The 14,823-nt window shown below is 42.8% G+C and overlaps 1 protein-coding gene across 9 annotated transcripts; it reads left to right on the top strand.

Moving 5' to 3' along the window:
- Positions 1-1,031: 1,031 nt before the first annotated feature.
- slc8a2a (solute carrier family 8 member 2a) lies at positions 1,032-13,981 on the top strand. Of its 9 annotated transcripts, none has more exons than XM_068721220.1 (12): positions 1,032-1,367; positions 1,802-1,939; positions 2,367-2,594; positions 2,680-2,958; positions 4,360-4,794; positions 5,012-5,373; positions 6,936-7,039; positions 7,603-7,620; positions 9,170-9,282; positions 11,862-11,961; positions 13,055-13,327; positions 13,456-13,981. In XM_068721220.1, exons 1-12 carry the CDS (start codon positions 1,032-1,034, stop codon positions 13,830-13,832), a joined length of 2,763 nt encoding a protein of 920 aa, XP_068577321.1. In that variant the 3' UTR covers positions 13,833-13,981. The 9 variants fall into 9 exon arrangements, with proteins under 9 accessions (XP_068577321.1, XP_068577320.1, XP_068577325.1 ...); XM_068721224.1 differs by having other exon boundaries at positions 1,206-1,367; positions 9,137-9,282; XM_068721219.1 differs by lacking the exon at positions 7,603-7,620.
- Positions 13,982-14,823: the final 842 nt, after the last annotated feature.

The raw sequence follows: 14,823 nt of genomic DNA, 5'->3' as shown, positions 1-14,823 counted from the left end.
GCTTAACAACCTGGCTTTAGTTTCTCAGGGGTCATTTTGATACGCTGTTAAGATTACTCTGCCAGGTCTGTTTACTTTTAATTGCTATAAACGAGCCTTGTGTAGGTGGCTATGGTAAAAAAAATACAGAACAACCTGCATCCTGGCTAACCCTGCAGCACTGTCCCAAATTACTCTGCTGAAACAGTATGCATGGGTGTGTGCATTAGTCAGTCCGTGGTTAATCACCACCCGCTTGGTATTACATAGGCATTTTCCAAGTGTTAGTCATGCCCATTTTATCCTCAAATGACTCACAAATCTGATACTATGCCAGTTTAGGTGTCAGTTTTACAGGATGAAGATACAGTGATTTGAGTAGGAACCGCTGAGTTGTTTTACAGCAACATCAATGTTATTGGTGCATTTTTACATGAAACAAAATGCACCAAAGGTGGTGCAAAGTTTAAAAAAATAAGGGTTAGATCTCACCAAATTTGTCTGAACCAAATTTCTGAACCAAATTTCAAGGCAATCCATCCAATAGTTGTAGAGATATTTCAGTGTGGACCAAAGTGGTGGACCGACCAACCAACCAACAGACAGACATACAGCCATGCTGGTCGTATGGAAAATAAATGACAATAACAAAATTGTTTCAAGTTATTTATTACTGAGAAGCAGTTGTTGGCAAGAAAATGCTCACAATGCTCATTAAATATGTATATAAATGTAAAATGAGAATCTAAGACATGAAATAGTAAGTTAAAATATGGGGATACAATATAACATATATACATATAACGTGGTTACAAGTATCATCATTAATGGTCTTGATAGTGGACTACTTCTCTCGTGTCACAACTGATCAAACGACTAATTGTACTGTAAAGACTTTTGAAAATTATTTTTAAAAAGTATAAAATGTTTAGACTGACACCCCTTCTCTTTCTCAGAGCAATGTGCTTTCCTTTGTTCCCCCAGGAAAGTCCTCTGACCCAGTGTCTCCCCCCGGTGACCCCCCCCCAAGCCCCTCCTGACTCAGGGATATCATGGGACACCTCCCAGTTCACCTCTCCCCACTCCTCCTCCTCCTCCTCCTGGCCCATCCCTGCACCTCCATCACGCCGCAGGTCCTGGAGCGAGCGTCCGTCTCCGAGCAGCCTCAGACCTCCGGTAACGCCACGGGGTCCGGCAAGAGGACCTGTCCGGGCATTGTGGTGTGCAGACCCGGTATCCTGCTGCCGGTGTGGATGCCGCTAGACCCTCCGCTCGGGGAGAAGGCAGGCAGGGCTGTTGTCTACTTCCTCTGTCTCATGTACATCTTCCTGGGTGTGTCCATCATCGCAGATCGCTTCATGGCGTCCATAGAAGTCATCACCTCTCAGGTATTACTGAACTGCATATTTGTAGGAGATACAATGCAGATACTTTTTATATAATACATAACTTTGCCGCTACATTCTTACTTTGTTAAATGTAGCGAATAATGATTTGGTCCAATTCTACTCTCGGATTGTGACAGACCCCAAAGACTCTTGGGAAATTCAATGCACCATTACCCAATAGTGAACGCTGGAGAGCATGCTTGCTTTAAGACCTGCATTTTTAAACAATTATCAAAGTAAAATATATACTCTCCAATCATATTGGACTCCATTAAGATTGGATATATTGTATCGTATATAGCTCACTTACTTTGACCAAAACTCTTTAGTATGTCTTCAACATTCTACAAACTGCGATTTTGTTTTTTTGTTACATTGTATGAGTTCAGTGGTAACAGCATCTTTGACATTTTCACAAACATCTGCGCTTGCAGGAGAAAGAGGTGACTATCACCAAACCCAACGGTGAAACGACAGTAACCACGGTGAGAATCTGGAATGAAACGGTGTCCAACCTCACGCTCATGGCCCTGGGCTCCTCGGCGCCTGAGATCCTGCTGTCCGTCATTGAGGTACATCAGGCATTTTGCAAATCCTTTTAACATGTGCTTTCATACAAAAACCTGTTGTTGTTCCACTGTGACTGTGCTAAAAAGTAATGACTTGCAGTTGCGTATGTTAACTTTGTAAATTGACTAATAAATACATGAATTAACATCACAAATTAATGAAAATTAGGGAAAACTCGAGGCACCACTCAAAACTTGCTTCATATTTATACATCGATATATTTCAACCTATAAATGGATCATCTCTGATCTGTTTTTTCTTTTTCTACATATGTATATAATGTTTGAGTATTTCTGCTCAAAAGTAGGCTTATTCAAGTAGATCTTTGTTATTTTGGTTATTTCATGGCTCCTAAATTCAGTTCCAGCTAACAAAAAGAAGGTCTTTGATATTGATCTATGTGACATTTGTCTTTTTTTGTCCGTATAGGTGGTTGGGCACAACTTTAACGCAGGGGAGCTCGGCCCGAGCACCATAGTGGGCAGCGCCGCCTTCAACATGTTTGTGATAATCGGCCTGTGCGTGTGGGTGATCCCTAACGGAGAGTCTCGCAAGATCAAACACCTGCGAGTGTTCTTCATCACGGCTTTCTGGAGTATTTTTGCCTACATCTGGCTCTACCTCATACTGGCTGTCATCTCACCTGGGATTGTAGAGGTGTGTTTCTGATGACTGTATATACATGTGTTTCTAAATAAATCAAGTGTGTGAATCATCTAACTCACATTGCCTGCATTGCCAGGTGTGGGAGGCCGTAGTGACACTGCTTTATTTTCCGGTGTGCGTGATCTTGGCTTGGATCGCTGACCGCCGCCTGCTCTTCTACAAGTACATGCACAAGCGTTACCGCGCCGACAAGAGGCACGGCATTGTGGTGGAAATGGAAGGTGACGCCGCACCCAAAGGCATTGACATGATCATGGACGGGAAGTTGTCAGACAGCGGGGCGTGCCCTGGAAGCCCATCCAGTGTGACAGTCTCTGTGCAGACGGGCAGTGAACTAGACCAGAACAAAGATGAGGTGAGACCGGTGGTTTTTCAGAATCAGAAACGGTTTATTGCCAAGTACGTTACATATACAAGGAATTTGGCTAGGTGATTGGAGCATAAAAATAAACACAATGCAATAGTATAAGACATCATTTAAAAATAGACAATATGAAAATGTACAATAAAATATGATAAACAAACAAATAAGAGTATGTTAAAACAAGTATGTTATATTAAATATATATTAATAGAGAAAAGTTGTGTAAGGGTGTGTAACAGTAAGACATTGTCCTGGGGATGTACCGTAAGTGTCTGAGTCAGTGGAGGTCCTGAGCTTTGTTGATGAACCCAACTGCAGATGGGAAAAAAAAAATTTTGTGGCATGAGATCTTGGTCCTGATGGACCGCAGCCTCCTGCCAGAGGGAAGGGACTCCAAGAGTTTGTGTCCAGGGTGAGAGGGGTCAGCTACAATCTTTCTTGGCCATCTCAGAGACCTGGAGGTGAACAGGTCAGCAGAGCGAATGATACGCTGGCAGTGACTGCAGCGTACCAGGTGGTGATGGAGGAGCAGAGGATGGACTCAATGATGGCAGCGTAGATGTGCACCATCATTGTCTTTGGCAGGTTGGACTTCTTCAACTGCCTCAGGAAGTACATCCTCTGCTGAGCGTTCTTGGTGATGGAGCTGATGTTAGGGTCCCATTTGAGGTCCTGAGTTATGGTGGAGCCCAGAAAGCGGAAGGACTCCACAGCGTCGACCAGGGAGTCACACAGGGTGATAGGGACAGGTTGGGCTGCGTTCTTGCGGAAATCCAGAACCATCTCCACTGTCTTCACAGCGTTGAGCTCTTAAGTTGTTGAGTCCACACCAGGTCACCAGATGTTAGATCCCTTTCTTCCCTTTAGTTTGGTGTCTATTTTGTATTATTAAGTAATTGGAGCTCTTTAAATTGCAAAATTAGTGTTTGGGTACATATTTTCTTAAAGATAATAATTATTCCGTACTGTATTTTTTTAAAAAGGCAGGAGGAAAGGAAGGAAACTTCTAGCAGGGGAACATCTTCTACTCGCTCAGGCCCACTGGTGGATCGTGTTTTTACTAACTTTTAAAGCTACTTAATGGGAATTGAGAAGGGGCTAGTTACATTCAATCCCAGCAGGATACTTGAAGGGCACAAGTGCAAACAACAAGAGTCTTAACAGCAGGGAGTTGATCAGTAGGAGGCTGAGCAGTAGGAGTCAACAAACCTTTTCTTTAAAAAGAGCCCTGCATGCAGTCTGCAAGTTGCGTTTCATTAAAGTTTTATACCAACAAAAAATAATATTTTGCTGTTGAATCCCACCATACCCTCTTATTATTACTAAATCTTCTGAGAGAAGATTTATGCCAGATTTACATCTAAATTAATGCAGTTTCCTCTTCTCGGATAGGTGGTCCGCATCCTGAAAGACCTGAAGGAGAAACACCCGGACAAAGACCTGGACCAGCTGATTGAGATGGCCAATTACTCCGCCCTGGTCCACCAGAAGAAGAGCCGCGCCTTCTACCGGGTCCAGGCGACGCGCATGATGATCGGCGCTGGCAACATACTAAAGAAACACGCAGCTGAGCATGCTCGTCGCTCAGCAGGCCAGGAGGCCGACAAGGCCACGTGCTCGCACATTTGTTTCGAAAGTGCACAGTACCAGTGCACGGAGAACTGCGGTTCTCTAAGCCTCGGGGTGATCCTCGAGGGGGGCACGGGCCAGAACACTTTCTATGTGGACTACTGCACAGAGAATGGCTCCGCCAATGCTGGTGCTGACTATGAATTCAGTAAGGGGACCCTGGTGTTTAAGCCAGACGAGAGCCGCAAAGAGATCAAGGTGAGCATGTGTATATATATATATAAAAACTCTGAATGAGTAGCGATCTCTCCACTAATACTTCAGGGTTTCGTATCAGTGGGACAGGGCTGTCCCAAAGAAATCCTTAGTTGACACACACTCATTTGATTTTGTCAACTAAATGATTATTTAATTGACAGATCTGTAAAACTCAGTTTCTTCACAAAGAATCATCCATATACTCTGTGCTCTCCAGGTGGGCATCTTGGATGACGACATCTTCGAGGAGGACGAGCATTTCTTCGTGCGTCTCCAGAACCTGAGGTTGGAGGAAGGGGCGACCGAGGGGACGGGAACCCCGCCGAAAGGTCGACTAGTGGAGCCGCTGATCGCCACCGTCACCATCTTGGACGATGACCACGCCGGCATCTTCACCTTCGGCCAGCGCGTGCTGCGCGTGAGCGAGAGCACCGGCACGCTGGCGGTGACGGTGGTGAGGAACTCGGGCTCCAGGGGCACTGTCGCTGTGCCGTACCGCACAGAGGACGGCAGCGCCAAGGCCGGGGTGGACTACGAGCACACCGAAGGGGAGCTGGAGTTCACCAATGAACAGACCAGGTGAGGCGCAGACAGCAACCAGGGGCAGTGACTGGGAAATAAGACATAGGAGCCACAGAGTCTAATGGATGTAGTTCTTTAGAACATTAATCTATTCTTGTCCAGGAAGGAGGTGGTGCCAGACATTGTGACTCTTGAGGTTACATCTTCCTATTCTTCAACATACCATACATAAATATTTTACATGTTTAAGAACCCTCAAATGTATATTGTCAGCGAAGTCCATAAAGAAAAAACAACAATATGTTAGTCTATCTCTCCATACATCTTCTACTCAAGGCTTGGGATGAATAAAGTATTTATCTATCTATCTATCTATCTATCTATCTATCTATCTATCTATCTATCTATCTATCTATCTATCTATCTATCTATCTATCTATCTTCCCTCCTCTGTATTCTAACTCAAGCCGAAGCCCACTGCTTCCTACTGAGGGGCCATTATTTGTTTATTTGTTTTATATGTTGGAAACTTTATCTAATTTGGTGCACTAATGAGTTTGTCAGGCAGCACGACTAAAAAAAAACCACTGCGTGCGTGTTTATAGTTTTGATCTTATAATAGGCTTTGCAATAATTGAAATAAATATAAAAATGTTTTTTTAAAAGAGAGAATATAGCAAGACTTAACATTTAATATAGTTAAGGTTTTTCAACTTGAATGAAACGGTAACTTTATCGCAGGCCGATAGAGGGTGGCAAAGCCCATGTTCCCAACAGGCTTTTTTCTACATTTTCTAACTTGGCCAGATTCTTGAGAGTTAAAATAATAGACAAACACATAAGACAATGATCAAGACTTCTTTTTTTAAACTAGCAGTACTGCTACACAGCACCCTCAATGCTTTTATATTTATACTACGTTGGCCCATTAGTGCTTGTAGGAAAGGGGCACTGGACCCTCACTGAAAGATAAACAGGTGGAGGAGGCCCTATTATACAGAATTACATGACGACTTGATGTCTAAAGATAATCCCGCCCCTCTGATCAGGTGTGGGAACCTCTAGTTACCCCATGTAAGCTGACGGATCCTTTTCCCATTAAAATTTCAGGTTATATAAGCTGTGTTTGCACATGGACTAATTGTACTTTTAGTGAAAGACTCAAAGGCCCGTCAATAGATGCTGCACAGTAAAGGGGGGTAACAATTAGAAGATCATAGTTAATGAAGAGGCGTTAGGGTGTGTAGTCTTATTATTTCATTTCTTTTCTCAGCCGGGACCATTATGCCCGGTGTACATGTAAACTCAACTTCCAAGTTGTCAAGAATTCATCAAAATATGAATTATGCACACTTTGATTATTAACCAGGTTAATGTTGTGCTACAAGTCATTTAGTGTAACGCTATTGCTTTCACTGAGGAGCAAGAGTGCACTATGTTATGTTCAAGCCTGAATTATTTAAAGGCCCATTGAGATTCTTTATTTAGGTCACTACAATTTGCGATTGTGATTTGGATGGGAGAGCAAATGTTTAAGATGTGGAGGTATTTTGGATGATGCATGTTCATAGTATTTGGTACTTAAAAAAACGTGTGTGTTTGTGTTTGCATATCTGCAGTCAGATCTTACAGGTGCGCATTATAAATGTGGAGGAGTACGAGAAGCAGGAAAACTTCTTCATTGTGCTTGAGGACCCAAAATGGCTCAAGCGAGGACTTTCTGGTGAGTGTATCAGTGTTTTAAATGCCGTCATTGTTTTCATGGCTACGATAATGACGTGCTGCTGTATGAAACGATAGTCAAAAAAGAATTATTCCTTTGCACTTGCATAAGATAGTTTGTTCACACACAGTAGATGGCAAAGATCTGGCATTGAAACAACAGTAACACGGGCGGCTGAACGCTGGCCACCTGCGTCAGAGCCAGTAACTGAAGATTACACGCTGCCATTCACCGCTGTCTCTGTTTCACTTTAGAATGGGCGCCGCAACCAATTATGAATTTAGTGTGCCTTTAGTTGCCCGGTACCCCGACAATGTGTCAAAAAGGAACTTGATATGCGCTTGTTAGTGGATGTCAAAAGAACCAATGGCATTAGACTGGAATGCACCTAATGTCATTTATATCATTAGGTGCAGTGCACATGCCGACCCGCTGAACAAAGAATAATAACGGATTTGTTTGTTCCTGTTGCATTTTAGATTCCCTCAAGCCTCTCTAATGTATAAGGCCCTGAAAATAGTTTTGTTGTATTTTATTGAATCACTGTCTGTCTTTCTTCACAGCACTGCTGCTAAACCAGGGTAAGATAGTTTGGGTGCTAAAGGTGCAATGTGCAGCATTTTTAAACACAGTGTGAAATTGTAACTCTGCCTAGACCATAAATGAGACCAAGTCAAGTTACTGTGTTCTTCAAAATTAATTGGATCATAAACCGTCCTTGAGATGAGTAGATCCCCTGGCCATCACTCCCTCTAGAAAAAAGGATTTTGTTACTTTCCTTATACACTCGCTGGCTGTGTGTGTGTGTGTGTGTGTGTGTGTGTGTGTGTGTGTGTGTGTGTGTGTGTGTGTGTGTGTGTGTGTACTTGTGTGTGTACCTGTGTGTGTGTGTATGTGTACTTGTGTGTAAGCATAAACATGGCATCGGTCTTTCATCACTTCCACTTGTCACTGTCAGAAACTCTAAAAACTTTGGCTCCATTTACGCTATTTCTTGTTTTGTGCTGAGCTCAGCTCTCAGTACGTTTGTAGCTTCTAACTGAGTCTTTGTTTCAGATATCTGCTTTATTTTGCTGCTTCATAATATAAACTTTAAATAACAATTTAACGTGGCGAATTTATAGAGACTGCAATGTCTTTATTACAGAAGTAGTGAGCTTTGTTAGTGGCTATGCTTCAATAACAACAAGTCTATTAACACTGCAGGTATGAGTAAAAGCAGCAAAATTAGCGTGGTACTTTTATTGTGAAGAATATAGGAAATGAAATGTGTTTATCCACCGTTTCACAGTCGCTTCTCTGTCCCCCTACTCACAGCCGAGGTTACACACATCTTCGAGCGTGTAGCCCTGTTGTAATGGAGATGTACTGTAAAACCCTGCCGTGCTGGACTAACGCGCTGAGTCAAACCGAGCCAGCACATGTGCATGGAAAAAGAGTGCAAGGGTGCTTCACCTCTGGGGGTGGGGTTCAGGCAATATGCTGAGGATGGGCTTAGTCGCGGTCAGTGATGATGTCAGTGTCAGGTCCACTGCAGGTGGGTCCCTGGAGAAGATTGGGTCCCTGTCACCCTTCAACCTTGGTGCCTTTGGGGGCTAAGGCCAAGACCACTGAAGGAGAAGGTCCTACCGGTGCTGGCTCCTGCTGGGTTATCAGGGCGTAGCTCATTATTTACCAGGAAGCATCCAAATTACAATATAATTATGTCCCTACCAAACTCTGATCCACCTGTCAATAGATATTTGCAGTGCTGGGTGTGTTAGTCCCATTCAGCTCTGAGTTATAGATGGACACATTGAGGGTTAAGACAACGATTAAAGTTTGAGTCTGTAAAAAAAAAAAAAATCTACTCAACTCAAGGCCAAAAAAAAAGTCCTCTTGGCCTCCTCAACATCCTGTTTCAACAGGAAATACATCCAATTATGAAAGCAAGATTCTCTCTAAATGCTACACACAGCACCTTTTTAAAAGTGTGCCTAGAGTGCTGAATGTTTTTTTTTCATCTTCATGCATCAGGTGTGGGCCCTTGTATCCTTGGCTGAAGTTTAGGATGTTTGTGTGGTTTTGCAAATGACACAGTAAATATAAATGAAATAGACATTGTAATTAAACGTCTGTGCTCGCTGACAGGCAACCCCACCCCTGAGGAGGAGGAGGCCCGGAGGATCTCGGAGATGGGCAAGCCCATTCTAGGGGAGCACAGCAGGCTGGAGGTCATCATAGAGGAGTCTTGTGAGTTTAAGGTGTGTGAGTGGTTGAAAGACGGCATTGCACTTAGCAGTAAAACCAACTGACGAACTCTGACGAATAGAGCAATAAATACAATGGACAGACAAGTATATTTCAGGTTAGGTCCATTAGGAGATATGCATCCTGAGCTCATTTGTTTTTGAAAAGAAAATCTGAGTGAACATACGCAGCTTTAAGGCAAGTTTTAACGTATTATTACATCTGCATGTCTCATGTTTCCCTGTGAAATACGGCACTGTCTGCATTTGGCGTGGCATACGAGTTAATTTACAATATTAATTCTTAATTTGAGTGGCATTTCCTTTAAAAGCTTGAACAAATACAAGCACCTCAGGGATCGGGGGTTGTTCTTATTTAGGTATACAGTTGTGGTCAAAAGTTTACATACACTTGTAAAGAACATAATGTCATGGCTCTCTTGAGTTTCCAGTTATTTCTACAACTCTGATTTTTCTCTGATAGAGTGATTGGAACAGATACTTCTTTGTCACAAAAAACATTCATGAAGTTTGGTTCTTTCATGACTTTATTATGGGTTAACAGAAAAAGTGACAAAATCTGCTGGGTCAAAAATATACATACAGCAACATGAATTAGCAATTTTGGTGACTTAGAAAGTTGTGTCAATGAAATGAGCTTCATAGCATGGCCTCTTAACTTCTTGTGAGTGATTATGAGTGACTACAGCTGGTGACTTCTCTGAGGCCATTTAAATAGGGCTCATTGGATACAAACGCCCACAAACGCTACAATGGGAAAGTCAAAGGAGCTCAGCATGGATCTGAAAAAGCGAATCATTGACTTGAACAAGTCAGGAAAGTCACTTGGAGCCATTTCAAAGCAGCTGCAGGTCCCAAGAGCAACAGTGCAAACAATTGTTTGTAAGTATAAAGTGCATGGCACTGTTTTGTCACTGCCACGATCAGGAAGAAAACGCAAGCTATCACCTGCTGCTGAGAGAAAATTGGTCAGGAGGGTGAAGAGTCAACCGAGAACCACCAAAAAGCAGATCTGCCAAGAATTAGAAACTGCTGGAACACAGGTGTCAGTGTCCACAGTCAAGCGTGTTTTGCATCTCCATGGACTGAGAGGCTGCCGTGCAAGAAGGAAGCCCTTGCTCCAAAAGCGGCACCTTAAGGCTCGACTGAAGTTTGCTGCTGATCACATGGACAAAGATAAGACCTTCTGGAGGAAAGTTCTGTGGTCAGACGAAACAAAAATCGAGCTGTTTGGCCACAATGCCCAGCAATATGTTTGGAGGAGAAAAGGTGAGGCCTTTAACCCCAAGAACACCATGCCTACCGTCAAGCACGGTGGTGGTAGTATTATGCTGTGGGGCTGTTTTGCTGCCAATGGAACTGGTGCTTTACAGAGAGTAAATGGGATAATGAAGAAGGAGGATTACCTTCAAATTCTTCAAGATAACCTAAAATCATCAGCCCGAAGGTTGGGTCTTCGGCGCAGTTGGGTGTTCCAACAGGACAATGACCCCAAACACACATCAAAAGTGGTAATGGAATGGCTAAATCAGGCTAGAATTAGGGTTTTAGAATGGCCTTCCCAAAGTCCTGACTTAAAATTCCATTGAGAACATGTGGACAATGCTGAAGAAACAAGTCCATGTCAGAAAGCCATCAAATCTAACTGAACTGCACCAATTCTGTCAAGAGGAGTGGTCAAAGATTCAACGAGAAGCTTGCCAGAAGCTTGTGGATGGCTACCAAAAGCGCCTAATTGAAGTGAAAATGGCCAAGGGACATGTAACCAAATATTAGCACTGCTGTATGTATATTTTTGACCCAGCAGATTTTGGCACTTTTTCTGTTAACCCATAATAAAGTCATGAAAGAACCAAACTTCATGAATGTTTTTTGTGACAAAGAAGTATCTGTTCCAATCACTCTATCAGAGAAAAATCAGAGTTGTAGAAATAACTGGAAACTCAAGAGAGCCATGACATTATGTTCTTTACAAGTGTATGTAAACTTTTGACCACAACTGTATGTGTTTTAGTTCATTAACCAACTCACACCCTCTTACTCACCAGACTCCCAATGGAGTACTAGACCAGGTACAGTTTCTGCCAGCATTCTGTGTGTGATGGGGCTGATTAGACGTTTTCTCATCTCATTTTCTCATTAAACTCTCATTATACTCTGCTGATTACAAAAACTTCCTATATTCATATCTACCCTTTCTCCATTCTTGACTTCTCTCAGGTGTTGCATGCATCTTGATTTGAGATGTGTGTTCATTCATGTGTGCTGTGTGTGAAATTATGGGTGGGTTAATTCTGCAGCAGAACTGTGAAGCCAGTGGTTTTGTGAGTGTGCTATTAATACGTGCCATGTTCATATTTGCCATATTTGTTTTGGAACTCACATTGAGGCTAGTCTGCATCAACTAGCCTATGAAACAAGATTACAATAACCTTTCTCTGCTGCTGTTAACCCCCGCAAACAAAATTCTCTTATGTAAAGATAGGTAAACAAATCCTGTCGATCCATCTGCTCTGTGTGTATTAATAGGAGCTATGACTGCCTTTGTTTCATTACTTCATGTGTTGTAACAGAACACAGTGGACAAACTCCTGAGGGACACCAATCTGGCTGTGGTGCTTGGCACTCACACATGGAGAGAGCAGTTCATTGGAGCAGTCACAGTCAGTGCAGGTCAGTGGCTAATTTGTTTGTTTTTTCTTAAAACCACCTTCATGTGAATATATTGTACTATACCTGTAATGTCTCTGTTTTTGTTCCCCACCTAGGGACTACGGATGTAAATGGTCATTTTTGATAACTCCAGCATGTTTACATCTTGTACTTCATCCTGATGTTAAATAATGTGCTCTGGCCCAATAAAATAAAATAATACAAAATATTTTTTTAATAAAATAATATAAAATAAAATTATGGTAAACCTTTTTTAATATGAAATGTGAAATTCAAGGGTTTCGCGTTTGAATAAATGTTTACAATTAACATTTTATAACTGTTTGGTTGGCTTCTTTTAGTTAGCTGGCCGAGGACGACATGCGGTTCAGAACAGGACTCGTTTTTACAATTTGGCCGAAAATGGAATTTACCCTTAACTATTCCTCCCAAATTGTTGGCTTGACATTCACAAGGAGCATGTGCTTTACCGATTTGAATAAATAGTACAACATTTTGGGAAATACCCTCATTCATTTTGATTATTATCTCTCTGTGGCTCAGTGGTAGAGCAGGGTCGTCCTTAAATCAGAGGATCGGCTGTTTGATCGCCGGCTCCGCTAGTCAATGCCGATGTGTCATTGAGCAAGACACTTAACCCCAAATTGCTCCCGTAGCTGTGCCTGCAGTGTGTGAATGGGTGTGAATGTTAGTCCTGATAGGCAGGTGGCACCTTGCATGGTAGCCCCTGCCATCAGTGTATGAATGGTTGTGAATGGGTGAATGATGACATGTAGTGTTAAAGCGCTATACAAGTACAGTCCATTTATCATTTGTCTGTCCGTTGAATATGAAACTACAGCCAGAAGCTGATTAGTTTAGCTTAGCATTAACACTTGAAACAGTTCACATCTAATGCTCACTAACATGTCGTGTCTCATCTGTTTAAACCGTACAAAAACTGAAGTGTAAAATGAGAAGTGGTGGCTTTACGGGCGGTGATATGCTGGACTAAGTCTCTGCTGCGTTCAAAATAATAAACTATTCCTTTAAAGGAAGTTGTTAGGATGGTGAGCTTTGTTTGATTGATCTTCACTGTGTTTCCTTCAAACAGGTGATGGAGATGAGGACGAGGGACAGGAGCAGCGAATGCCCAGCTGCTTTGACTATTTTATGCACATATTGTGCGTTTTCTGGAAGATTTTGTTCGCCTTCGTCCCACCCACAGAGTACTGGAACGGCTGGGCTTGCTTCATAGTGTCGATCTCTGTCATTGGTTTCTTAACAGCCATTATTGGAGACCTAGCCTCCCACTTTGGCTGCACCGTCGGCCTGAGGGACACCGTCACCGCCGTGGTCTTTGTAGCTCTGGGTACTTCACTTCCTGGTAAGTTTTTTTTTTTTTTTTTTCTTCCAGAATTCAGTATTCCAGAAGTTAGCCATGGTTAGAAGCACTGAAGGGATATTGTATTGTATTAAACTATTGAAATATTTGTTAACTTAATTTTTTCCCAGATACCTTTGCTAGTAAAGTGGCTGCCACGCAGGACCAGTATGCGGATGCGTGTGTGGGGAACGTGACAGGAAGCAATGCGGTCAATGTGTTTTTGGGCATTGGGGTGGCCTGGTCCATTGCTGCCATATATTGGCAAGTCAAAGGTAAGGTCTTCCGCGTTGACCCTGGCTCGCTGGCCTTCTCAGTCACACTCTTCACCATCTTTGCTTTCTTCGCCATGGGGGTGCTGATGCTACGCCGGAGGCCGTCCATAGGCGGCGAACTGGGTGGCCCACGGATCTCCAAAGTCCTCACTTCGCTGTTCCTCTTCGGACTCTGGTTCCTCTACATCCTCTTTGCCAGTTTGGAGGCCTACTGCCATATAAAGGGCTTCTAAGAGCGCACAGCTGGGGAGAGTAATGACTGCACAATAAAAAAACAAACACGCATCACCAGGATATTCACCTGTGCAAGTTCTGTTCCAGTGACTACCACTGAGAAGATTTATCATCACTTGAAAAACTGCTGCCATGGTTGTTAAAAATCTCTCTCTCTCTCTCTCTCTCTCTCTCTCTCTCTCTCTCTCTCTCTCTCTCGCTCTCTCTCTCTCTCTCTCTCTGTGTGTGTGTGCATACATACATACATACATGCATACATACATACAATCAGAGGATCGGCTATATACACATACCACAGACTTGCACATGCAAAAATCTGTACGTATCACTCACTGCAGGACAGTTCGTCAGCAGAATTTTTGGACTAAAAAACATGAAGTGACTGTTTTTGATGGAGAGCGAAGCAGGTCAGCACATACTCTGTCGAGTCACTGGAGTTTGCTTGATTCTGGCTTGATGGTTCATAACCTGGATTTCAAGTTTGGTCTTCACTTCTCGCGCTAATAGAGGCTGGGTCAGAGTAGACATCCTGACCTAGTAATTAGATAAGAAAAACAGTGACTGCTGCTTTTACACAGATGTGCAATGTAAGGACGCACCTGAGTGTATTCGCCATGCTTGTACCATGGCCACTTGTCAAAGTTTGTTTGTCAGTAAGCATTTACCCACAATAAGGTATATTTGCTCAAAGCAAAAAGTGCTGTTGCTATGGTTACCTCCAGTTTGTGCGCACAGATTTAGAGCAATAGAAATAAAACTGTTCACTGGAAGTGTTTGAGTTGTCCTGGTGTGCGACGGTGAATGGACCTGCCAGCCAATCGGAAGAGTTTCCTGCATGGCATAAAGAACTGAGCACATTGCGGTTACAATATACAGCTTGGGAGATAAGCTGCTGTTGTGTAATTATCTCACACTGATAAATTGTTTTTCTCTGTTGAGTTATGTGACGCAAGGCATTGTTTAGTGTAACTTAATGCACCTACTAAGTTG

Source organism: Cebidichthys violaceus, unplaced genomic scaffold (genome assembly GCF_023349555.1).
Source record: "Cebidichthys violaceus isolate CVI_PGR_0920_01 unplaced genomic scaffold, fCebVio1.0.p SCAF_27, whole genome shotgun sequence".
Lineage (NCBI taxonomy): Eukaryota > Metazoa > Chordata > Actinopteri > Perciformes > Stichaeidae > Cebidichthys > Cebidichthys violaceus.
Note: the sequence above shows the minus strand (reverse complement) of the source record. Positions and strands in the feature narration are given on the sequence as shown.

What these genes read in the sequence shown, in the direction of transcription:
- slc8a2a (XM_068721220.1), top strand. Translation starts at nt 1,032, where the DNA reads ATGGGACACCTCCCAGTTCACCTCTCCCCACTCCTCCTCCTCCTCCTC. An exon ending in TCTCACCTGGGATTGTAGAG is followed by an intron (nt 2,595 to 2,679) that starts GTGTGTTTCTGA and finishes CTGCATTGCCAG; the next exon opens with GTGTGGGAGGCCGTAGTGAC. An exon ending in TTCACCAATGAACAGACCAG is followed by an intron (nt 5,374 to 6,935) that starts GTGAGGCGCAGA and finishes GCATATCTGCAG; the next exon opens with TCAGATCTTACAGGTGCGCA.